At 37.8% G+C, this 26940-nt stretch overlaps 1 protein-coding gene across 12 annotated transcripts in view; it reads right to left on the minus strand.

Annotated features, from left to right (window-relative positions):
• EFCAB3 (EF-hand calcium binding domain 3) overlaps positions 1-26940 on the minus strand; it is a 140891-nt gene that overhangs the window by 33883 nt on the left and 80068 nt on the right. For 6 of the 12 annotated variants that reach the window (XM_049114616.1, XM_025436611.3, XM_049114615.1 and 3 more), the window contains 4 exons: positions 24357-24410; positions 19241-19294; positions 17658-17762; positions 8790-8843 (listed from right to left, as the gene is read on the minus strand). In XM_049114616.1, coding sequence (XP_048970573.1) covers positions 8790-8843; positions 17658-17762; positions 19241-19294; positions 24357-24410 — 267 coding nt within the window. Of the gene's footprint in view, positions 1-8789; positions 8844-17657; positions 17763-19240; positions 19295-21329; positions 21509-22091; positions 22183-24356; positions 24411-24930; positions 25007-26940 lie in introns of those variants that run through there. The other 6 variants (XM_049114617.1, XM_025436617.1, XM_025436610.2 and 3 more) reach the window with 5 other exon arrangements.

Genomic DNA, 26940 nt, shown 5'->3' on the forward strand with positions numbered 1-26940 from the left:
CCTTCTTTTTTAAGCCTGAATAATAATTATATGTACCACATTTTATTTATCCATTTATCTGCCAAAGGACACTTGGATTGCTTTCACCTTTGGGCTACTATGAATAAAGTTGCTATGACACATTGGTGTACAAATGTCTCTTTGAGACCTTGCTTTCAATCTTTTGGATATATACCAAGCAGTAAATTGCTGGATCACATGGTAATTCCATTTTCAGTTTTTTAAAGAAATATTGTTTTCCATGGTTGCCACCATTTTACACTTCCACTAAGTGCACAAGGGTTTTAATTTTTCTAGATCATTTTCTGTTTTGTTTTTTGTTTTTTTTTTGACAGTAGCCACCCTGATGGGCGTGAGGTGATATATCTCACTGTGGTTTAATTTTTTATTTTTTTTTTAATTTTTATTTATTCATGATAGTCACAGAGAGAAAGAGAGAGAGAGAGAGAGGCAGAGACACAGGCAGAGGGAGAAGCAGGCTCCCACTGGGAGCCCGATGTGGGATTCGATCCCGGGTCTCCAGGATCGCACCCTGGGCCAAAGGCAGACGCTAAACCGCTGCGCCACCCAGGGATCTTTCACTGTGGTTTTAAATTATATTTCCCTAGTGATTAGTAATGTTAAGGATCTTTTCTTTTTTTTTGATTTATTTTTTTATTTTATTGAGAGAGCAAGCACATGAGCAGGGACGGGGCAGAGGGGCAGGAAGAGAGAGAGAATCCTCAAGCAGACTTCCTGCTGAGTATGAAGCCTGACATGGGGCTCAATCCCAAGACCCTGAGATCATGACCTGAGTTGAAATCAAGAGCTGATGGCTCAGGAAACCCAGGTGGCTTAGCGGTTTAGTGCTGCCTTAGGCCTAGGGCGTGATCCTGGAGACCCAGGATCCAGTCCCACATCTGGCTCCCTGCATGGAGCCTGCTTCTCCCTCTACCTGTGTCTCTGCCTCTCTCTGTGTTTCTCATGAATAAATAAAATAAAATCTTAAAAAAAAAAAAAAAGAAAAAGAGCTGACGGCTCAACTGACTGAGCCACCCAGACACCCTGAGTATCTTTTCATATACTTAATGGCTATTTGTATATCTTCTGTGGAAAACTGTCTCTTCAGTTCTTTTGCCCGCTTTTTTTTTCTGTTGTTATTGTTGAGTTGTAGGAGTTCTTTACATATTTTAGATATTAACCCTTTATTATTTGAAATATTTGCAAATACTGTCTTCCATTCTGTAGGTTGCCTTTTCACTCTGTTGATTGTGTTCTTTGATGCACAGTAGTTTTAGATTTTTATGCAGTCCAATTTAAAAATTTTTACTTTTGGTGTCATATCCAAGGGCTCATTCCCAGACCCACTGTCATGAAGCTTTTCTCCTACGTTTTCTTCTAAGAGTTTACTGCTTTGGGTCTTATATGTATGGAGAAGCAGAATTTTTAACATGTAGCACTGAGGGAAGAGCAATTTAGAGTGAAAAAAGAGCAAAAGCATGTAGAATAATCATAAAAATTAGGAGATGAGAAACAGTTCAGCTACATTAGAGGATAGGATTACATTAAGTGAGATAGTGGAAGCAAAAAGGATTAGGTATGTTGGATTGGGTGGTAAACAGAAGCAGAGATTGTGAATCTGAATCTCACACAAGTTTCATTTGCCTTACAGAGCATTTAAAAAATTTAAATTTCATAAATGAAAACATAGAGTTATCAGTTTAGGACTTTGCATGAAAAACCCAAAGATCAGAAAATGGCTCACATTCTGGTATAGCAGTAATTGGCTAGAGCAGAACAAGTGTCAACCTTTTAGCTAAAATCATTAAGATTCCTGATTGCCATAGTCCCTATTAATTTTTCTAGTTTCTTATACCATGCATGTCATTCATTTAATCTGTTTTTTTTTTTGTTTTTTTTTTTTGTTTTTTTTAGACATATACACATCTTCATTGTTAAGCTAAGGCAGTCTGCACTTTATTAGCACTGGGGAATCCTAAAGATATTTGAGTAGGAATGTTGAATGAATATAGCTGTTTTCTATGGGAATTAATTCAACCATATTACTCTAATAGTTATTTAGGCTCATATTCTCTTCTGACCTTATAAGGAATAAAAAGGAAGTGAATATTAGATGGGGCAGGATATCTGGTATTAGGCTTCTTCCTATGTAGTACTGTTTGCTAAAGCAGAAAAACTCCATGACAAAATGTTGTGTCTCAGTGTGATTTATAATTTGTAAGTTCTGAAAACCTAATATATAATATCTGATCCATCTTGTACAGACAAAGATATATGAGCCTTAAAGAGATGAACATTTTACAAGTTCTATCATTTACCAGATTAATGGGAACTGGACTTTTCAGAATAATAAAAAAGTAGCTACCTCTCTGTTAGAGATACTGCCCCAGTAGGCCAATTTCTTTACAGGCAGAGTTTCTCTTTTTTCTCCCTGGCTGTTTTGCTTTCCCTGACTGTAAGCACCTTGAGGTCAGAAGCTCAGTGTTCTATGACAGAATCATAGGAGGTGTTCAATGAATGACTTGGTAAAGGCAAGGTGTTCTTTCCTTTTTGGACAGAGATATTGTGCTTCATCATTACTCCCTCCCCTTTGGCTTGTCCTAATCTTTATGATCTAGAAATCATCAGGGTATGTCAGCATGAAGGAAATATTATTTCCTACCCTCAACTCTGGTAGGCTGGGTAGGCAAAATCCTCTGGGATGGCCTAATCCTGATGAGCCCCAATTCCTCTCTTGCTCCCTCCTGACTAGTCTAGATTAATGATAACGGAAATATTTGCAGAAATTAAAAGTCTTACTCCCCTTTACACAATATGACTTTAGTTATCACTCATTCAGACCAATAGTTATAATTTTAAAATTTATGTACAAATACATGGATGGGTTTTTTTGGAGCAGCAATAAACCCTGGCCCCCATACCATTCAAACAAGGCATGCGGTGCAAGGGTGTGTGGGGGATTATAAGAATAATACTTATAAGGCAATAAGGGGAAAATATAAAATATATTCCTCCTGTTTGTTTATTCTTGAGAATCAATCCAAAATATCAGAAAATTTCAGGGATCCCTAGGTGGCTCAGCAGTTTAGTGCCTACCTTCAGCCCAGGGTGTGATCCTGGAGTCCTGGAATCGAGTCCCACATCAGGCTCCCTGCATGGGGCCTGCTTCTCCCTCTGCCTGTGTCTCTGCCTCTCTCTCTGTGTCCCTCATGAATAAATAAAATCTTTGAATGCCCCCCCCAAATATGAGAAAATTTCGCATCAACTTTATAGCAAGTTTTAATATTAAATTGCTTAACCCATGTTCTGAAAACCACTAAATGCTCTGATTTTTAATAGCTCTTCTTTTCATAATATTTGTATCCATATGGATTTGAATGAATTTACTAACTCAACAAATATAACACCATGTATCCAGTCACCTATTCATTCATCTCTTCATGTTAGGAAATAGCAATTTCATTCTTTTTTCTTAAAGATTTTATTAAAATCTTAATAAAGATTAATATGGAATATGCTCAATCCTCTTCTCTTGCATTTGACATCTAATCCAATCCATTTATTCTGTAAATATTTTATTAGTGCCTATTTTGTTCTAGGCCCTGGGATACATCAGGGAATATATCTAGCAGGAAATATTGTTGATTCCATCTTCAAAATATAAATGTAACCAAATTACTTTCCACTATCTCCACCTCTACCTGCTGTTCAGGTCTCCCTGCTTCTGCTCTTGCCTTGTCCACTACCTGTCAAGTTTATCCTACACATAGAAGCCAGGATAATCCTTTCAAAACCTAAGTCAGATCACATCATGTCTTTGCTCAAATTCTCTAGTAATTTCCTATGTCACTCGGTAAAAATCCAACCTTTACAATAGCCTTCAAGACTTATATGATCTTTACTGGTTGCACCTGCATTACGCCCTTATTGGGATACCTTATTGCACAACCCTGCAATTGTGCATTGCATAGACTATGTGACTAAACATGATAGCCCTGTCTCCTAGTTCTATGATCTTATGTCCCCCATTGCCCTTGTTCACTCTGTTCTAGCCAGAATGGCCAGTTTGCCTTTTCTCAAATACTGTAAACATGCTCTTATAAAAAGGCATTTACACTTGCTTTGCCCTCTACACGGAGTGCTCTTGCCTCAGATTATTATTATTTTTTAAATTTTTTATTTATTTATGATAGTCACACACAGAGAGAGAGAGGCAGAGACACAGGCAGAGGGAGGAGCAGGCTCCATGCACCGGGAGCCCGACGTGGGATTCGATCCCGGGTCTCCAGGATCGCGCCCTGGGCCAAAGACAGGCGCTAAACCACTGCGCCACCCAGGGATCCCTTGCCTCAGATTATTCATGGCTCACTCCCTACCTTTTAATATTTTTGCTTAAATGTCCTTTATCAGCAAGGCCTTTCTTGATTATCTTCCCCTGCTCCCAGAGTTCCCTATACCCCCCTTCCTTGCTTTATTTATTTTTTCATTTTTAAAATTTATATTTTAGGTAGTTAACATAGTGTGCAATATTGGTTTCTGGAGTAGAATTCAGTGATACATACTTACATACAACACCCAGTGTTCATCACAAGTGCTCTCCTTAATACCCATCACCCATTTTACTCACCCACCTTCCTCCATCAACCCTCAGGTTGTTCTCTATTGTCAAGAATCTTGGGGCATCTGGGTGGCTCAGTTTATCTAGTATCCAACTCTTGGTTTTGGCTTGGGTCATGGTCTCAGGGTGGTGAGATGGAGCCCCACATCGGGCTTTGTGCTCAGCATGGAGTCTGCTTGAGGTTCTTTCCCCTCCCTCTCCTATCCCTTCAGCTCCTCCCCCTGCCGGCACTCTAAGAATAAATAAACAAAATCTTTAAAAAAAAGTCTCTTATGGCTTCTCTCTCCTTTTTTCCCCCCTTCTCGTATGTTCATCTGTTTTCTTGCTTAAATTCCACATATGAATGAGATCATATAGTGTTTGTCTTTCTCTGATTTATTTCACCTAGCTAATACACTCTAGCTCCATCCACATCGTTGCAAATGGTAAGACTTTATTTTTTGATGGCTGAGTAATATTCCATTGTATATATACACCACATCTTCTTTACCTATTCATCAGTTGATAGACACTTGGGTTCTCTCCATAGTTTGGCTATTGTTGATAATGCTGCTATAAACATTGAGGTGCATGTACCCTTTCGAATCTGTATTTTTGTATCCTTTGGGTAAATACCTAGTAGTACAATTACTGGATCGTAGGGTTGTTATAATTTTAACTTTTTGAGGGACCTCCATACTGTTTTCCAGAGTGGCTGCACCAGTTTGCATTCCAAGCAGCAGCACAAAAGGGTTCCCCTTTATCTGCATCCTTGCCAACACCTGTTTCTTGTGTTGTTAATTTAGCCATTCTGATGGGTATGAGGTAGTCTCTCATTGTGGTTTTGATTTGTATTTCCCTGATGATGAGTGATGTTGAGTATCTTTTCATGTATCTGTTGGTCATCGGGATATCTTCTTTGGAAAAGTATCCTTGCTTTATTTTATGCTTTGTAGTCTCTGTCATACTATTATCTTATTTTTGTTGTTGTTGTTGTTAGATATATCTCTTCACTGGAGTGTAAGTTCTGTGAGGGTAGGGATTTTTGTCCTAGGCATGTAGAATAATGCTTGGCACATGGCAGACACTAACTGATTGTTTAAATGAATGGATATAGGCATCCATTCATTCCTTCAGCAGATACCTAGTATCTGCTAGGAACAAAGAATAACGATATAAAAGATGGCAAAAGTAGCTGACAGGGAAGTGGGACCAGTTCACCCAAATTCAGGTTTCCATGATCTGTGAGTGAATATTGGTGACAGAAGTCATCAAAATTAATAGGGTGGTATACATAGGAAATTAAAATATCCCAGGGAATAGGCATGTATTATAATTTAGGTACACCAATAGTTATCTAACCAGATCCACATGGGATGAAGGGCAATTTCATTTAATTTACTTGTGGGCATATCCTAGGTAGTTTAGAACTGGTAGACTGGTGTGATATCTGTGGGGCTGATAGTCCCAGGACATAAGTGGGGTTCCACAGATAGATACACTGGGTATATGGAAGGTGCTTTGGGACTAAGATTTATATTTGGGGCCAGCCTATTGTTTATTTTTTCCATTTACAGAGCTTGACAAGTAAACAGGTACAGATTTGGCATTCTTGTGGGTTTTTTTTTTTTTTTTGTCAGTCCTATACTTTAAAGACAATTAAACATAATTCACATACCATAAAACTCACTCTTTTAAAAGGGTGAGTTTAGTGGTTTTTAGTATATTCACAAAGTTGTATAACCATCACCACCATCTACTTCTAGAATACTTCCATCATGTAGAAAGAAGCCCTGTACCACTAGCAGCTACTCCCCATATGGTTGCCTGTAGGCAATCTACTATTTCTATCAATTTGCCTATTCTTGATATTTAATATAAACAGAACAATATAATATGTGGCCTTTTTGTCTGGCTTCTTTCACTTGGCATAATGTTTTTAAGGTTCATCAGCATTGGCACGTATCTATACTTCTTTTTATTTTTTTATTTTTTATTTTTTATTTTATTTTATTTTTTTAATTTTTATTTATTCATGATAGTCACACAGAGAGAGAGAGAGAGAGGCAGAGACACAGGCAGAGGGAGAAGCAGGCTCCATGCACCGGGAGCCCGACTTGATCCTGGGTCTCCAGGATCGCGCCCTGGGCCAAAGGCAGGCGCTAAACCGCTGCGCCACCCAGGGTTCCCCTTTTTATTTTTTTAAAGATTTTATTTATTTATTCATGAGAGACAGACAGAGAGAGAGAGAGAGAGAGAGAGAGAGAGAGGCAGAGACACAGGCAGAGGGAGAAGCAGGCTCCATGCAGGGAGCCTGAGGCAGGACTCGATCCTGGGATTCCAGGATCACGTCCTGGGCTGAAGGCAGGCGCCAAACTGCTGAGCCACCCAGGGATCCCCTTATTTCTTTTTATGGCTGAACAATATTCCATTGTTATCGATAGGCCACGTTTTGTGTATCCACTTATCAGTTGAAGAAAATTTGGATTTTCTTCACTTTTTAACTATTACAGGTCTTGTTTCTATCTATGAACATTCTTGTAAGAATTCTTGTGTGAACATATGTTTTCATTTTTCTTGGGTATAACCCATGGAGTGGAATTGCTGGGTAATATTGTAACTATACTTCACATTTTGGGGATTACCAAATTGTTTTCCACAGCAGCTGCACCATTTTACACTCCCACTGGCAATATATGAGGACTCTCAATTTCTCCATGCCCCCATTAACATTCGTTATTGTCTTTTTTTTTTTTTTTGTAGACATCCAAGTGGGTGTGAAGTGGTAGCTTGAAGTTTCGATTTGCATTTTTCTTTTTTTTTTTTTTTAAGATTTTATTTATTTATTCATAGAGACAATGAGAGAGAGAGAGAGAGAGAGGCAGAGGGAGAAGCAGGCTCCATGCAGGGAGCCCCACGCGGACTCGATCCTGGATTTCCAGGATCACACTCCAGGCTGCAGGTGGCGCCAATCCGCTGTGCCACGGGGGCTGCCCTGATTTGCATTTCTTTAACGACTAACGATGTTGAACATCTTTTCATGTGAATATCAGTCATTTTTATATGATTTTAGATCTTTTGCCCATTTAAAAAGTTAGGTTATTTGTCTTTTTATTGTTGAGTTACAAATGTCTTATATTATTATGTTTTGCTTTGGATATCAGACCCTTATCAGATAAATAATTTACAAATATTTCACCTGTTTTGTGGGTTGTTTCATTTTCTTTTTTTTTTTTTAAATAAACTTTTTAGGTTTTTTTTTTAATTTTTATTTATTTATGATAGAGAGAGAGAGAGAGAGAGAGAGGCGCAGAGACACAGGCAGAGGGAGAAGCAGGCTCCATGCACTGGGAGCCCGACGTGGGATTCGATCCCGGGTCTCCAGGATCGCGCCCTGGGCCAAAGGCAGGCGCCAAACCGCTGCGCCACCCAGGGATCCCTGTTGTTTCATTTTCTTGATGATGTCTTTTCAACCACAAAAGTTAGAATTTTGCAGCTGAAAAAGAACAGAACTAACATCATTAATCTAATTCACCTTTTTCATTTTATTGATAAGACCACTAAAGCACAGTGTGAATTGAATTAATCTCTTTAGTAGCAGAGTTAGGATCATTTGCTCTGTGTAGTTGCACTATAAATCGTACCAAATAAGAAACAAAGTAACTAGAGATGAAAAGAAATTCATCATGGGGGCTCCTGGGTGTCTCAGTAAATTAAGCTCTGCCTTCTGCTCAGGTCATGATCCCAGGGTCCTGGGATTAAGCTCCACATTGGGCTCCCTGCTAGGGGGAGCCTGCTTCTCCCTCACCCTCTGTACTCTCCCACCCCACTGTTGCTCACGTGGCTCTGTCTCTCTCCTGTTCTGCTCTCTCAAATAAATGAAATCTTACAAAAAATAAAAAAAAAAAAGAAAAGAAAAAAGAAAAAGAAATTAATCACAAACAAATCCATTAGAAAACAATGGAAAATATCTGATAAATCACATGTGATGCAGTGTGGTGTGGACTATAAAAGCAAAAGGAACTCAGAAAAATACCTGGAGAGAGAATGGTTTACAGTTGCCTATCAGCAAGTAGATAGAGGGTAGTGGCTAACAAAACTAATGAGGGAAAATAACCATAGGATTGAAATATATAAGTCAAAGTATTAAATCCCATCATGACGATGCCTTCACATTAGGTCTCATACTCACCTTCAGTATCATGTCCAGTTTTCACCAACTTATGTGGTGGCACCATCCCTTTTGCTTAAAGACAAGATTAAGAGTCAAAATTATATGCATTTCTAAAGTTTTAAAAAGTAGTATAGGAGGACATTACAATTTTTCTTTTAACTTTTCTTCTGATGAGTGGGAAAGTGAAGAAAATGTCAGTTATATATGACATACCCCTTTTTTTTTTAAGAATTTTAATTTAAATTCCAGTTAGTTACCATTCAGTACAGTATTAGTTTCAGTTGTATATTCAGTTTCAGTGATTCAACACTTCCATACAACACTGGTGCTCATCATGACAAGTGCACTCTTTCATCTCTAGTTAGTGATAAACCTCTTAATTTATACAGCCATTTTTGGTGCCTTAGTGTATCAAACTCCAAAAAATTGTTTTTGAAAAAGCATTATAGAGTCAACATTGAAGGTAAGACTATTCATTTTTTTTAAAGATTTTTATTTATTTATTCATAGAGACACACACACAGAGAGAGGCAGAGGGAGAAGCAGGCTCCATGCAGGGAGCCCGACATGGGACTCAATCCTGGGCCTCCAGGATCACACCCCAGGCTGCAGGTGCTAAACTGCTGCGCCACAGGGGCTGCCCTAAGACTATTCATTTATCATCTTTTAGGATGAAAGGAAGTGAAGTGACTTTGAAAACTTGTTGACTTGAGGAGAATGACCTACTGTCCATTTCATTTTCCTTAGTGCTTTGGTTATGAACTGTTGACTAATTATATGCCTTTTAATAGTATAGAGATTTCTTTCTAGTGAATTCTCCTGTGAAATGTGTGCATGCAATGTATGTTAAAATATTGACTACAAAATCTCCCCTCCTTGCTCTACCTCATCCCATGGCCAGAACAACAACCAAACAAGTACTTTAATAGTACTGGTTCTTTTCTTTTTTTCCCTCAAAATGTCACATAGTTTCATTTTATATACACAAGGAGATTAACTCAGGAGAAAAGTGCTGGGTATAATAGTTCAATTCCCTAAGTTTGGTTTAGTTTGTCCAGGTAAAGTCAATAATATATATTTTAATGTCAAGAAAGCTCAGTTGCAGGTTATGCTATGGAAACATGGAAAAGTTTTGGTAGTACTTTTAGGCTGTGAAGGCTATACAGGGTAATATATCATGTAGAAGGCAGTACAGATAAAATAGGTATATTTTCTTTATGCAAAGGGAGAGATTAATACTAATACAAAATACATTATTTGTAGGATTAAGAAAAACCTACCAAACACCTTTATTCCCTCCCTTCCCTCTCATTATTCTCTTTTTCTCTGTTGCTTGGTTCTTCTCCCTGCCTAGACATTAGTTTGCTGGTGGCATCCTATGCCATCCTAGAATATTGCATGTGGTACCACTCTGGTTAGCAATGTGACATGGAAGATTACTGTTTCTGACAAGAGGCAGATTTTACACAATAGCCTTTTTCTAAATGTATATTAGAGTTTTCCCCTATAGACCTAATAAGTATGGTTTTAGAAAATCTCATACAGAACCCTACAACCTATATCACTGCAGGCCAGAGGTGAAATTTGAATGTTTAACATCAAATGACATGAATTATTGACAGGTCTTGATGATGTTCACATAGAAGTGTCATATTCATATTATTACACTTAGGTAGCTGAAATTTACTTTTATTCCTTAGAAAAATAGAAATGGTGAAATGGGAATTGGAGAGAAAAAGATACATAAGTGTAAAAAAAAAATGCCACTCTCTAAAAAATGAGTCTAGTCATCAGAAATTTGAGAGTGAAAAATTAAATCATAGGTAGCATGTGTTTGAATGTACAAAAAATGTTAATACTGTATTCAGAAATAAATCTGTTCCCTAAATACCTATATCCATAAGAAAAGTTAGTAAGTGGACTTTAAGTAGTATCTGGTGAATTTGTGTAATAGACTCTACCATTGGAAGTTTCTAAAATTATGAAACATACTTTTCAATGTCTACATATTCTTTAATGCACAGTGGACCTCACAGAATAAGATACATTTTGGTGGCAACAAGTGGAATGGGGTTAGGTAGTGAAAAAAGCAAGTGCTTGGAGAGCAGGGTAGGCATGTGAAACATGTATGTTTAATAGAGACTGGAAACACAAGAGAAAAAGGCAACAGTACTAGGAAAACAAGTGGCAGCAGGAGTGAGATAAAAATAGTCTATTAATAGAGACAGGGAAAAGAGAAGAAAAACAGGTAGAAAGAAGAAATGGAAGAGGATAAAAAAGGATGGAAAAGCAAGCAGACAGGACTGGCAAGTTGTGTTCTCTCAGTTTTGTAAAAGGGTTTTAACAATGGATTCTGATTTGGGTGACTCACTTAGGTCCCCTGGGGTTTTATATAGTGTTATATAACTACTTCTTTTGAGTGGCCCAGATTGGGAGGGTTACTATGAGAATGACCTTGATAAAGCTGCTTGGGTTAGTGCATCTTCCATTATCTGAAAGCAGGAGACTAGAACCTCTATTAGTCAAATCCACAAGCATTTATTGAGCATATACTATCTACTCAAAAACAGTCTTGCTGAGAGCAGGAACTTAGCTTGTCTCTTTTTTATTGCTGAACTTTCTTTTTCACAGTGCTTAGGTACTCAATAAATGCTTATTGATGAACACTGATTTTTAAAAATTATTTATTTTTTCATGAGAGAGAGAGAGAGAGAGAGAGAGAGAAAGGCCGATACACAGGCAGAGGAAAAAGCAGGCTCCATGCAGGGAGCCCGAAGTGGGACTCAATCCGGGGTCTCCAGGGTCAGGCCCTGGACCGAAGGTGGCACTAAACCGCTGAGCCACCTGGGCTGCCAGATGAACACTGATCTTATATAGGATCACAGAGGATTGCTTCTAACATCTCTAAATTTATCACCATGATTTTAAATGCTGGGGTTAAAAGCTACTAAGCAGACATTTTTGAAAGTTTTCTGGCACCAGCGTCAGAAGCAGCAATATATGGGATAGAATGGGACCTATTCAAAGACATCTTTTTTTCTTTTGCAAATAATAAAATACAACAGACAACAGAACTCATTTGGAAATTTAAGTGTGGGTGCCCAGAATTTAAATTTATCTTCTCTTATTAAGATTCATTTTGTAGATACTTACATAAAACACCTTAAATTATTCTTAAATTCTTCTTTTTGAATCACTAGCAGGCTTTCAGAGATACATCAATTAAAAAAAATCATTCTCATTGAAAAATGCTGGTATAGAGAGCAAATCAAAATGACTGGAGACTGAAGTACAGATTGAGGTTGTGTTAGGAGCAAGAGGACAGAAGACAAGTTTTAACTTGCCTCTCCTGATGAGTTTCACAGCATCATTTTCAAACCTCCCATTCATTCTTTTCTAAGTAAGTACAGACGGTGGTATTTGGCATTGGGAAACTTATTTTAGAAATAAATATGTTAAGAGGCCTGCAAACAGAAAGTACTGAGGTTATGTGTTAAATTTCACAGGCATCCAGAAAGGAATTTGGGGTCATCAGATGTACCTATCAATAGGTAAGTTTCAAGTATTAATAAGAAAATGGAAACGTACTTTGAAAGCAGGACTTTAAAGCACAAATTTGCTCAAAAATTTTGTATGTATAAGGGGAAAAATTAAGGGTGAGAAAAGTTATAGATTATCATTGAGAGGATTAGAAATTATTAAAATTTTCCTTTTCCATTCTTTCATTTTTTTGAACATAGAAATTTCCTATAATGAATAGTATTACTTTTTTAACTGAGAAAATACATATAAAAATAAACTCATAGCACCAGATTATCCATTTTTATAAAGTGAATCATGAATTTCCATTCATGTTTAAACTTCTTCAGGTCCTCTATTATTGAATGTACTCTAACTTTCCCATTTCCTGTAAAGCATTTGAATCAAACACAGAGAAGTCACATAAAAAGTGAGTAATTAATATTCCATGTGTATATATACCATATCTTCTTTATCCATTCATCTATTGATAGACATCTGGGCTCTTTCCATATTTTGGCTATTGTGGACATGGCTACTGTAAACGTTGGGGTGCAGGTGCCCCTTTGGATCACTATGTTTATATCTTTTGGGTAAATACTCAGTAGTGCAATTGCTGAGTCATAGGGTAGCTCTATTTTTAACTTTTTGAGGAACCTCCATACTGTTTTCCAGAGTGGCTGTACCAGCTTGCATTCCCACCAACAGTGCAAGAGGGTTCCTCTTCTCTGCATCCAATGTGGATGGAACTAGAGGGTATTATGCTAAGCAAAATAAATCAGAAAAAGATAATTATCATATGATTTCACTCATGTGTGCAATTTAAGAAACAAAACTGAGGATCATAGGGGAAGGGAGGGAAAAATGAAATAAGATTAAATCAGAGAAGGAGCAAAACCATAAGACACTCTTAACTAGAGGAAACAAACTGAGGGTTGCTGGAGGGTAGGGGGGTGGGCGAAAGGTTAACTGGGTAACAGGCATTAAGGAAAGCATGTGATGTAATGAGCACTGGGTGTTATATGAGCTGATGAATCACTAAACTCTACCTCTGAAACTAATAATATACTGTATGTTAATTTAATTGAATTTAAATAAAAAAAACTCATAAAAACTGATAAAAGTTGTGAAATTATTAAAATGCCATGGCAGGCTGGAACTTCTCCCATGAGTTAGAAGAACTAGAGAAACTGGTTTGCTTGGGAATTAGATTCATTTTTCCCTCAGGTGAGTGTATTGGAAGAAAGGATAAATCTTAGTGAGACAAATCTCTCTACTTTTTCAATACAGTTCCTCTTTTCTGTGTTTCAAGGTATGACACTCCAAAGGTTACATGTGGAGAAGGGATATTACAGGACTTGGATCTGGCAGTATCTTTTCCAGACTCAGCTGACATTTAAAAAAGAAAAAAAAAAAAAAAAGATATAGCAGGCAACTGAAAATACTGTGGTGAGAAAGAATAATCCAGAGAACAAACATGCTAGTCTCAGGACTTCTTTACATTCTTAAAAATTTTTGAGGACCTCCAAAAGGTTTGTGTGTTATAGCTATTACGTGGGTTATAATTACCATATTAGATATTAAAACTGAGAAATTTAAAAAAGGTTTTATTTATTTCTTTTTAAAGATTATTTATTTATTTATTCATGAGAAGCACAGAGAGAGAGGTAGAGACACAGGCAGAGGGAGCAGCAGGCTCCCTGTAGGAAGCCCAATGTGGGATTTAATCCCAGGACTCTGGGATCACGCCCTGGGCCAAAGGCAGATGCTCAATCATTGAGCCACCCAGGCGTCCCCAAAAAAGGTTTTAAAATAGCAATAAAAAAAAAAATAGCAATAATAAATCCAGTACATGTTAACATACTTTTTAATGAAAAATATGTGTCAATTGGAAATGAGAAAATTAAGGCATTAAAATTTAGTGGGAAAGGTAGTATTACTGACTGAATGTGTCTCTCCAGATTCAGATATTAAAATCCTATCTCCAGTGTAAAGGTATTAGGAGGCGGGGCTTTGGGGAAGTGATTAGGATAGGATGAGATTGTGAAGACAGACCCTTATGAATGGATTAGTCAGGAGAAAGCCTGCTGCTCTGTTCTCTCTGCCATGTGAGGATGCCATAAGAAGGTGACAATCTGAAACCCAGAAGAGGGCTCTCACCAGAACTCAACCTTGCTGGCACCCTGATCTCAGGACTTCTGGTCCCAGAACTGTGAGAAATACATTTCTGTTGTTTATAAGCCACCCGGCCTATGGTATTTTTGTTATAGCAGCCTAAACTAAAATAGCATTGTTTTACATTTTTGCAAATCTCTTTAATGTCTGGCTTAATAGAAGACAGCTGGGATTCTCAATCTGTTTCTGCATTTAGTTTGCTATGATATATTTCTTCTGTTGAAGAAAATGTGGCCTCAGAGTTATGTAGTCAGAAAAAAAATATTTTATTATTATTATTTTTGATCGAGAGGGAGAGTGCGAGGCAAAGGGAGGGGCAGAGGGAGAAAGAGAGAGAGAGAGAGAGAGAGACTCTTAAGCAGGCTGTATGTGCGTGTGAGCTGGATATGGGACTTGATCTCACGACTCTGAGATTATGACCTGAGTGGAAATCAAGAGCTTGCTGCTCAACCAACTGAACCACTCAGGCACCCAGAAAAGAAATATTTTAATAGCTTTTTCAGATATCATGTGTGGATATGTCATGTAGCTTATTAGAAAATCTATTGTACATTTGTGAATGAATGAGAATGGCAAAGGCAAATAATGTCTTACTGTTATTTTATTTTATTTATTTTTATTTTTTTAAAGATTTTGTTTATTCATGAGAATACAGAGAGAGAGAGAGAGAGAGGCACAGAGACACAGGCAGAGGGAGAAGCAGAGGGAGAAGCAGGCTCCATGCAGGGAGCCTGACATGGGATTTGATCCCAGTTCTCCAGGATCACGCCCTGGGCTGAAGGTGGCGCTAAACCGCTGAACCACCTGGGCTGCCCTTTACTGTTATTTTAAAAATAGTTTCAATCTCATGGACCTCTCAAAAGAGAGAGTGTCCCTGCACTATGATTTGAGATCTGCTGCCATGGAGAGTTGATAATGAAGCCACCATCAGGAAGTGATATAATCAAGGGTGGGAAGGAATTAAAACTGAGAAGACTGAGAAATAAACCCTCAGTTGTTCCCACATTTGGAAGCTAGAATATGTGAAGCTGGCAAAGGAAATCATTAGTAATTTCGGATTCTGAGGGCTATTTCAGTTGAGTCAAGGGCTATGTGAGCAGAGAAGCCAATTGCAAGGATTCAGAGAGAATGTGAACAGAGGAAGCAGAAGTGGCTCCTATAAAAGTGAGCTGAGAAAGGAATGAGGGATGAGTGATTATGATTATAAGGCAGAAGAACCAGTTGAAGGTTAGTTTTTAAAAGCAGTGGTGGGGGATCCCTGGATGGCGCAGGGATCCCTGGATGGCGCAGCGGTTTGGCGCCTGCCTTTGGCCCGGGGCCCGATCCTGGAGAACTGGGATCGAGTCCCACGTCGGGCTCCTGGTGCATGGAGCCTGCTTCTCCCTCTGCCTATGTCTCTGCCTCTCTCTCTCTGTGTGACTATCATAAATAAATTTAAAAAAAATTAAAAAAAAATAAAAGCAGTGGTGGGAGGGGGCACCTGGGTGGCTCAGTGGTTGAGTGTCTGCCTTTGGCTCAGGGCATGATCCCGGTGTCCTGGGATTGAGTCTTGCATCAGGTTCCCTGAGGGAAGCCTGCTTCTCCCTCTGCCTATGACTCTGCCTATCTCTCTGTGTCTCTCATGAATAAATAAATAAAAACTTAAAAAAAAAAAAAGCAGTGGTGGACCATGTGGCCTCTTCATAGAGTAGAAAGAAAGAGATGAAATTGAATGTGTTGGAAAGGAATTATGGAAGAAACGATTCTTTTAAAATAAAAATAACTGAACCATCATGTTGTACACTTGAAATATAACGTTATATGTCAATAATATCTCAATTTAAAAAATAATTTTTAGGGATCCCTGGGTGGCGCAGCGGTTTAGTGCCTGCCTTTGGCCCAGGGCGCGATCCTGGAGACCTGGGATCGAATCCCACGTCAGGCTGCCGGTGCATGGAGCCTGCTTCTCCCTCTGCCTGTGTCTCTGCCTCTCTCTCTCTCTCTGTGACTATCATTAAAAAAAAAAAATTAAAAAAAAATTAAAAAATAATTAAAAAATAATTTTTGAAGAACTAGGAAATGATAAGGTCAAGAGCGATGGATTTGGAGGTGTTGAAAAGAGCCTCTTCTCCTCCATTGGAGAGAGGGGAGGAAGAAAGTCTAGGTGAATAAGAAGATATAGTAAGCTGGAGAGAACAGAAAGTGATGTTTGCAATGAGTAAGTTCAAATTTATTGCTTTAAAACCAAGATTTGAGAAACATACTGGTTCAGTGTTTTACTTCCTACTTTCAGTTAGGTTTAGCAGAGAAACCAAGTCTATACTCCCTGCTTCACTCTTATATTCCTGTACCTAGTATAGTGCCTGGACATATTCAGTAATCAATAAATATTTGTTGGTTGAAGAAGTCAATATACAATCTTTTACACTGAAGGTCAGAGATGCACAGAAACATCACTGAAGCATGATAGTAAGAAATGCTACTCCGCAAATGCTCTCAGATCACCTTTAAAAAAAAAATAAAATTAGAACAGCAAAGAAAATAGTAGAAAAGAAAAAGACTCATCTAAAGTAGCTATAGAAAAAAAAATAAAGTAGCTATAGAACAGAAGAGCCAGCAGATAAGCATGTAGCCAGATTCAATAATACAAATTGCAATAAGCAAACAAAAGAGCAAACATAAATGAAATCAATTAATCCTTAACTTCCCTGGGTTCCTCTTGTATATCTTTCTTTAATACTCATTTTTATTTTTAAATTTCAATTACTCTAATATTTTTCATTCTTTTTTTTTTTTTTTTTTTTTTTATATATTTTTCATTCTTATTTTTGGACTGGAATCATACCTTAACATATTGCTTGTACTTGTGACTTAAGAAATGAAAGGCTGGGCACAATCTTAATGTATCATTTCTTCATCTTTGAGGACCTTTATAGGCAAAGTGTGGTCCATGGACCAGTAGCATTGGCATCATCGAGAACTTGTTAGAAATGCAGAATTTTTCAGGCTCCAACCTAGACCCAAATCATAATCTGCATTTTAACAAATGCCCAGGTGATTCATATGCATGTTCAAGTTTGAGAAGCATTGTTGAGGTGATGAAAAGACAAAGATAATTTCTGAGGATCATATATACAGGATAACAAAGACACTTCTGGGAAGAGAAGAGAATTTTTTTTTTTTTTTTGAGAAGAGAATTTTTAAAACACTTGCCATTAACTGTCAAATGAGGCATCAGCTCCTTCATGTCTTCTTCTGTGAGCTTGATTCCTTCACTTGCTAGAAAGTTTTCTAAGTCATGGATATCAATCACCTCTCCTTAGAAAAATTAAGAAACAAATAGTGGAAATATTATAGAACTATCTATAAAAGATGAAAAATGTTATCGCCCACATATATACCCCAAATCAACAGGAGGTTGTGAAAAAAGTCCTGTGTCAGGGACCCTCGTGGTGCAGTTGGTTAAGCATCCAACTCTTGGTTTGACCTTAGGGTCCTGAGACAGAATCTGTGTTCAGCACAAAGTCTGCACCTGGAGCCTGCTGGAAATTCTCTCTCTCTCTCCCTTCTCCTCCTGCTTGTGCTCTCTCTGTCTCTTTAAAATGAATGAATGAATCGTAAAAGAAAAAATTCCTGTGTCTTTAATTCTGGTGGCTACAAAAAAGAAAGTACATTACAAGGTTAGGAATTGACAGGTGAGGTATTGCAAAATCCATAGCAAGTTAAACTACATACAGGGATTTGGTTTTCTTTTTACCCTTCCTCCTACCCTACTTGAAAATTCAGTTTCTCTAGACCAGTTTTTATTTTATTTTTTTTATTTTTTTTAATTTTTATTTATTTATGATAGTCACACAGAGAGAGAGAGAGAGAGAGAGAGGCAGAGACACAGGCAGAGGGAGAAGCAGGCTCCATGCACCGGGAGCCCGACGTGGGATTTGATCCCGGGTCTCCAGGATCGCACCCTGGGCCAAAGGCAGGCGCTAAACCGCTGCGCCACCCAGGGATCCCTAGACCAGTTTTTAAAATTTTATTTTTATTTAAAAATATTTGCTTGGAGTTTACTTCTCTGATCACTATGCATTCCAAGAATTTTATTCATCTCAACACAGAAGTAATTTTTTCTCATTCATTACAAAAATAATGCAACAACATTAAAGATTAATAAAGGGTAAAAATATAATTCTACTACCCTACCACAAAAACCATTTGTAGTTTTTCATATTTTACTTCTGGCCTTTGACAATAAGGCTATACTTTCACTGTATGGAAATTTAATATATACACAATTCTGTATTTTGCTTTTCCAACCTAATATGATATCATTAACATATTTCCAAGTTGCCACATAATCCTTATGGTTAACATTTCAACACAAATATCCCACTAGCCTAACAGGCCATGGTGTCTGTAGTGATTCCCATACTGTTAGATATTTAGGGCTGTTTCAAATTTCTCTGAAGGGCTTTAGGTAAGATTTTTTTTCTTTTATTCAGCTTAATTATTTTCAGAGGATAAATTCCTGTGAGTGGGGTTTGTGGGGGAAAAAGAATAGTTCTTGGACTCTTGATACCTATTACTATGTTGAAAAACTCTTTGGGGAAAATTTCAGAGAATATGGGCATTGTTACATAAACATACAGTAATTACTGTTTACCCAAGTTCAGAAACATCCATAAAAATGGAATATATTTGCAAGAATTTAAACATATATGAAGGGGAAATATTTTTCCCTACCAACTGCAAAACATTAAGGTGTTACTTATAATATCCTTTCATCATAGCTTGCAACTTACCCTTGATGTAACTGATAGCATCCATCAAGTGATTCAGTCCAATTGTTCTATCACCTGTAAGGCAGATAGTATAAGCTTAAGAATCAGATAAGCTGGTCTTACTGAGACCCACAAAATTTATGATGCATAAATTCTGAAACTATGAAGGCTAGAAGAATTCAGCATTTTCCCCCCAAATTTTCCTTAGAACTTTACAGACTCAGAGATAATAGTGTTATCTTAGAAATGAAGAAAGTTTTCAATTTCTTTTTTTTTAAAGATTTTATTTATTTATTCATGAGAGACACAGAGAGAGAGAGAGAGAGAGAGGCAGAGACACAGGCAGAGGGAGAAGCAGGCTCCGTGCAGGGAGCCCGACGTGGGACTCCATCCCGGGTCTCCAGGATCAGGCCCTGGGCCAAGGCAGGCGCTAAATTGCTGGGCCACCAGGGCTGCCCAAGTTTTCAATTTCTAATGAATCATTCTTGTATCTCCTTTTTTTCCCTTTGCTTTAGAGACCACCAGAGTTAAGATTAAATTAAGCAGTGATTGGTTAGAGGTCAGTATAGGGAGACACAACAAATGAACCTGACCTCGAGTACTTTTTTATTGTAGTCAGTTAATCAACAAACATATAGAGGGTAGCTTCTATATGTCAGGCACTTTGCTAATCTTTGGGGATACAAAAGTAAACCAGCTGGCAGAATTCTTGATGTCAAGGAGTATACATCTAGCAGAGGGAAACAGATAACATGTAAAACAAAAAAGATCATTTCAGATACTGTTAAGATTAAGATGTTATAAAAATAACATAGAGTTATATAATAAAGTGTAACATTAGGATTGCTTTAGACAGGGAAGTCAGGGAAGGCCTCTCTGAGGAGGATCTATTTGGGTTGAGGCCTGAATGATTGGGAAGAGGATAGTCATATAAACAATTAGGGGAGGAGCATTCTAATTTGAAAAACAGTACATGGGACAGCCCTAAGACAGGGAAGAATTTGATATGATTGAGAGGCAGAGAAAAGGCTGGTGTGACACGGGCCAAATTGTGAAGGGCACTGTTGGCCTGATGATAAAGTTGTGATTTTTGTTCTGGTTGCAGTGGAATTCATTGGAGGCCCTGAAGAAGGGGAGTAATTTGATCTGATTTCAGCTTTCAGAAGATCACTCTGGCTACTGTATGCAGGATATGGAAACTGGAGGAATGGGGATTAGAGAGGAGATGATCTGAGATGATCTGAGTGTCCCAGGAAAAGGATGCTGGTGTCTTGGGTTGCAGCAGTATAGGTGGTGATAAATGGATTTAGGACATATTTTTCAGGTAGAACCTAGATTTAAATGTGGGATATAGGGACCCCTGGGTGGTTCAGCAGTTTAGCACCTGCATTTGGCTGGGGCGAGATCCTGGAGTCTCGGGATCGAGTCCCACATCAGGATCCCTGCATGGAGCCTGCTTCTCCCTCTGTCTGTCTGTCTGTCTGTCTCTCTCTCTGTGTGTCTCTCATGAATAAATTAATAAAATCTTAAAAAAAATGTGGGATATAAGGGAAAGGAGAAATCAAGGAAGAAAACTATTCATTTCCTCTCATCTCCCCCTAACCCCGCCCCCCTTCTCACTCAGCAGGGTAGATGGGATGCCATTACTGAGATGAGGAGGGCTTAAGGCTTTTTAGGGGAATTAATTACTATTCCATTAAATTCATGATGACTTTTGGACATCCAAGTGGAGATACTCAAATAGCTAGTTTGAGATACCATTCCTGACTTAGGGAGGTTGAACTGGAGATATAAATTTGCTTTTATCAGCTTAAAGGAGATATCTGATCCAATGAGACTGGATGCAAGCTCCTAGGAAGAAGATACAGGTAAAAAATCATAGCCAAGAGTCTTGTCCTGGACAGGTCATTATTTACAGATCTTGCAGGGGAAAAAGTCAGAAACTGAAAAAGAAACTGAGAAGCAGCTCTCTATGAGGAAAGGAAAAACCAGGTGAGTATGGGGCTTCAAAAGTCTGGAGAAAAAAATGTTTCAATAAAGAGGGGTTAGTCACTATGTCAAATGCTGCTGAGATATCAAGTAAAATAAGAACAGAGACTTGACCATGAACCTTGGCAAGAGATAGAGGTCATTGATGATTGAGAGCTGGTTCAATTCCAAGGCAGGAAAGGAGCACTAAAGGGTGAATGGGAGCAGTGAGGAAGTGGAGACAAAGAGTAACCACAAGTTTGGGTTTCTTTCTTTTCTTTCTTTCTTCTTTTCTTTTCTTTCTTTCTTCTTTTCTTTCCTTTTCTTTTCTTTTTTCTTTTTTCCTTTCTTTCTTTCTTTCTTTTCCTTTCTTTCTCTTTCTTTCTTTCTTCTTTTCTTCTTTCTTTTTTCTTCTTCCTTCTTCCTTCCTTCCTTCCTTCCTTCCTTCCTTCCTTCCTTCCTTCCTTCCTTCCTTCCTTCCTTCCTTCCTTCCTTCCTTTTTGAAGCATACTTAACACAATGTTACGTTAGTTTCAGGTGTACAACATCTGATTTGACAAGTTTATACATTATGCTGTGCTCACCACAAGTGTAGCTACAATCAGTCACCAGACAACTTTTTGAAAGGTTCTTCTCTGAAGAGGAACCAAGAGATGGAGTGGTAACTGGTAGGGCACAAGGAAAATAGGAAAGCATTATCTGCATGTCAGTGGAATCTATAGAGGGAGAAATTGATGATGCAAGAGAGAAAGGGGGAAAGCTGCAGGACTTAAGTCTTTGAGAAGGCAGGTGGAAAGGAGATCTAGGGCACAAGTGGAAGGGCCAGCCTACAATGCGAGCTGAGATTACAGGTGGCTGGTGAATAGCTCGAATTGAAGTTTTGCATTCTGTTCTGCTACCACACCTGTTCAACAGCATCAGTTTACGATTTCAACTGCTGAATGGAATAATGTCACAGCAATGTGGAGGGTGTGTTGGTTCACACACATTTTTTCCTAAGTGAAAGAATTAGAATTACAAATGTCAGAAGGAAAAGAAAAAATTCTGGTTTGGATACAGCAGGGGCCTTTTCAGTTCTATTTTAATAAAATTTTAAAATAAGTGCCTGTAATATAGGAAGGGGAACCAGGTTCATTGGCTCAGAGTTCTGCTTTCATCTATACTATTTCAGAGCTGCAAGCCAGCTTTTCAACTCTTTCCTTGTGGATCTGCATATCTATTTTTTAAATAGTCTCCAGTTACTCTGAGCTATTTACCTGGGCTAAGCTTCCTCACACAGTATTGCTGCTTTTGTTAGTGTTCTGGTTACAAATGGCACACATTTTGAATGGACTTCTCCAATTTTCCCCATAAACTCCATTACTTTAGTGGGTAATTTAAGTTTTATAGAAAGCGAGGTTTTTCAGGCATTCCTACATTGTGTTATGGCAGAAATGTCTGCATAGTAAATAAACTGGAAGGATAAAGGTCAGAAAGTGGGTATATGAAATAGAGATTTTGGGGTTGAAGTATTAGATGAGGATAAGCTCTAGGCCATCACCATGTGAGGAGCAATTAAGGGGATGGGAGTAAAAGATGACTGAAATTAGAGAGGTCAAGGAATAGGTGGTCAGGGTGTTGGATGAGTGACTTATATCAGGAGTTAATTAGGATTTAATCAGGATTTCTTAACCTGGGGTTATGGACCGTTTAATGATAGAATTCAAGGAATCTTTGAGTTTGGGAAAAAATATAGTTGACCCTTGAATGACATGGGTTTGCACTGCAGGGGGTCACTTTTATGTGGACTTTTTTTGGTAAATACTGTACAGTATTGCAAATGTATTTTTTCTTATGATTTTCTTAATAACATTTTTTCTCTAGTTTATTGTAAGAATATAATATATAATACATATAACAAAATATGTGTTGATTGACTTATGTAACTGGTAAGGTTTTCGGTCAACAGTAAGCTATTAGTAGTTTTAAGTTTTTGGGGAGTCAAAGTTATATACTGATTTCTGACTGCAAAGGGGACTGGTGCCCCTAATTCCCATACCATTTGAGGGTCAACTGTACATCTTTATTTTCACTAGTCACTAACTTAAATCTAGCATTTTCTTCAATGATTAGTATAGGCAATAAACCATGTAGTAGCAAAACCTATGACTTTGTTACTAATACAGATCACTGACATTTTCATATTATATGGTAGTTGTTGCAAATATATTGGTATATTGGTATATGGTAGTATGTTGCTTATGCTCATGACTATTTAAAAATTCTAATAATTATTAGATCTACTACCAGAACTTGTTAAATGTGTAAGTACTAATAATTGATATCAATGTTTTGATAAATTGTATTTTAATATAGTTTCTGTATAATATTACGTATTTTGTTTTATGCATTTAAAAGTATTATACTAGGAAGTGATCCATTCATCATACTGTCAAAGGGGTCTATTGCACTGTAAAGTCAAAAACTCTGATCTATATGGAAGATACTGAAGTTGCCAAGAATAAGAATAGGAGTAGTGGACAGTGAGTCCAGTGCTATTTCTTGTAACATGCTCTAGTTGCATTTCAACTATTTATTTATATAAAGGTCATCATCAAAGGTAGAAAAAAGCCCTCACACATTGATATATATATAAAAAAAACATACTGAGAGTAGAAAAACAGGCAAATATACAAATAGATAATTCATAAAAGAGGAATATAAATGGCCAGTAACATATGAAAAGATGTCTAACCTTATCAATAACCATGAAAATACAAGTAAAATACAGTATTATTTTCGCTCATTAGACAGGCAAAAATTAGCAAAATTGAAGACATCTACTTGGATATGAGGGAAGGGACTCCCTGACACATTTCAAGTGAGAGTTACCATTGCTAGATACCATCTTGGAAAAGTCATTTGGCAATATCTACACGGGAAATAAAAACCTTTTATTTTCCTTTTCCCTGGTGAATCAAAGCATACATGCCTCATCTATAATATATAGTATTTCTTTGTGCTGAGGCCTCCTCCTTGTTCTGGAACTAAATTGCTGACAATTTAACTCAACTAAATGTTAGTATCTTCATATGTTAAATGGGAAGAAACAAAGTTGGAACATTTAAAAGCAAATGGTAAACATAAGGATTTTATTTTTATTAGCTCTTTCATTATGTTTCTCACTTACCATTGATGGCCTTCATACCTTTTAGCAATCTATTTTTATATACTTTTCCATTGGCTGTAAGACAAGACACAATTAAGAATAGAGATTAAGTGAAGGGAAGGTTAACAAAGACAGCACAAGGACAATATGACATCCATAATTTCAGAGGGAAAAAAACCCTTCAGATTTGTTTAGGATTTTATTTTATTTTACCCTCAAGTAGGAATGAAACCAAAGATAAAACCTTCATGGATATAAATCTACCTATTGGTTGAATTAAAAAAAGTGTTTATCTCCCTATTTCTCACCCTTTTCTTCCTACTCTTATTCCCCTGCCTTTCCTCTTTCCCTTGGGTCATGACTAAGGTGACGCAGTACTCCAGGGGGACAGGATAATTTAACCTTGATGATGGAAACCAGTGAAAGATGTTACCAACTTCAATGTTCAAAAGGGAGTGACAAGAATAGGATTTCTTATGTGTAACTGTGTTTTCTAAATGAGTTTTATTGGACATATACATATAATTTTAGCAGTTTTCACACACACACACACACACATGCCCATCGATCTGGGTTTCAAAGATGTGCTACTCACTATGAATGGGGAAAGTTTTCAGCAGCTGCTGCTTCTCCTTATCAGTGAGTACTAGCCCCATTTTCCTCAGCACATTGTTCAGATCATTGACATTAACTTTCTCTCCTTTGGAAAGATGGAAATTGTTAACATATAAGAATTTTAGGGGCAGCCCCGGTGCGCAGTGGTTTGGCGCCACCTGCAGCCTGGGGCGTGATCCTGGAGACCCTGGATCAGTTCTGCGTCGGGCTCTCTGCATGGAGCCTGCTTCTCCCTCTGCCTGTGTCTCTGCCTCTCATTCTCTCTCTGTGTCTCTATAAATAAATAAACAAAATCTTAAAAAAAAAATTTTAGGAAGGATTTCAAATGATGAAAAAGATTACCTATGTGGTATAAGCTTAATTAGGAGAGCAAATTGACAGTGAAACTTGTTAACCTATGTAGATTCAGAGTACATGTGGGTGTATAGATTATGTCAGAAATAGAATTTATACTTTTAACTCAAGCAAAAGCATATATAATCCCAGGTTTAAGTCAAATGCCATTATTTCCTGGATTATGGGGTTTTCTGACATAGTGACCATATTTCCTGGTTTCATCTTGAGACTGAACAGTGTTCAGGGTATAGTTTGATTGTTTAAACAATGGCAAAGCAGAAAACATTGGCCCAAACTCTACATAATATAGGTCTATACAGGAAAAATACCAAATCAAACAGTAAGGTTATCAAACAAACATTTAACCAGTAAATCTGTAGAGGGTCAATTTAGCATGCCAATAATAGCCCGAAGAGAAAACTACTATTTAAAAATATCTTTTTGGGGATCCCTGGGTGGTTCAGCGGTTTAGTGCCTGCCTTTGGCCCACGGCATGATCCTGGAGTCCCGGGCTCAAGTCCCACATCAGGCTCTCTGAACGGAGCCTGCTTCTCCCTCTGCCTGTGTCTCTGCCTCTCTCTCTGTGTCTCTCATGAATAAATAAATAAAATATTTAAAAAATATTTTTTTTCTATAAAGCATTAAATAAGACATACAAACGGCCAACAGACACATGAAAAAATGCTCAAGGTTATTTGGCATTAGGAAAATACAAATCAAAACCACAATGAAACACCACCTCACACCAGTCAGAATGGCTAAAATTAACAAGTCAGGAAACAACAAATGTCAGGATGAGGAGAAAGGGAAACCCTATTACAGCATTGGTAGGAATGCAAGCTGGTGCAGCCACTCTGGAAAACAGTATGAGGTTCCTCAAAAAGTTAAAAATAGAGCTACCCTATGACCAGCAATTGCACTACTAGGTATTTATCTAAAGGATACAAACATTGTGATTTGAAGGAGCACTTGCACCCCAATGTTTATAGGAGCAATGTTTACAATAGCTAAACTGTGGAAAGAGTCCAGATGTCCATCGATAGATGTATGAAAAGTGAGGGTGATAGAACATGAGAGACTCCTAACTCTGGTAAACAAACAAGGGGTGTGGAAAGGGAGGTGGGCGGGGGGTTGGGGTGACTGAGTGACAGGTACTGAGGGGGGCACTTGATGGGATGAGCACTGGGTGTTATGCTATATGTTGGCAAATTGAACTCCAAAAAAATAATAAAAAACAAAACAAAACAAAAAAGATGTATGGATAAAGAAGATGTGGTATATATACAATGTAATATTACTCAGTCATCAAAAAGTATGAAATCTTACCATTTACAACATGGATGGAACTAGAGGGTATTATCTGAGCAAAATAAGTCAGTCAGAGAACGGCAAATATCATATGGTTTCACTCACATGTAGAATTTAAGAAACAAAACAAAGGACCATTGGGGAAAGGAAGGAAAAATAAAATGAAATCAGAGAGGGAGAAAAACCATGAAACTCTTAATCATAGGAAACACACTGATGGTCACTGGAGGCGCAGGAGTGGGGAGTTGGAGTAACTGGTTGATGGACATTAAGGAGGGTATATGATATAATCAGCACTGGGCATTGTATGACTGATGAGAACTGAATTCTACATCTGAAACTAATG

This window comes from Canis lupus, chromosome 9, assembly GCF_003254725.2.
Source record: "Canis lupus dingo isolate Sandy chromosome 9, ASM325472v2, whole genome shotgun sequence".
Taxonomy (NCBI): Eukaryota; Metazoa; Chordata; class Mammalia; order Carnivora; family Canidae; genus Canis; species Canis lupus.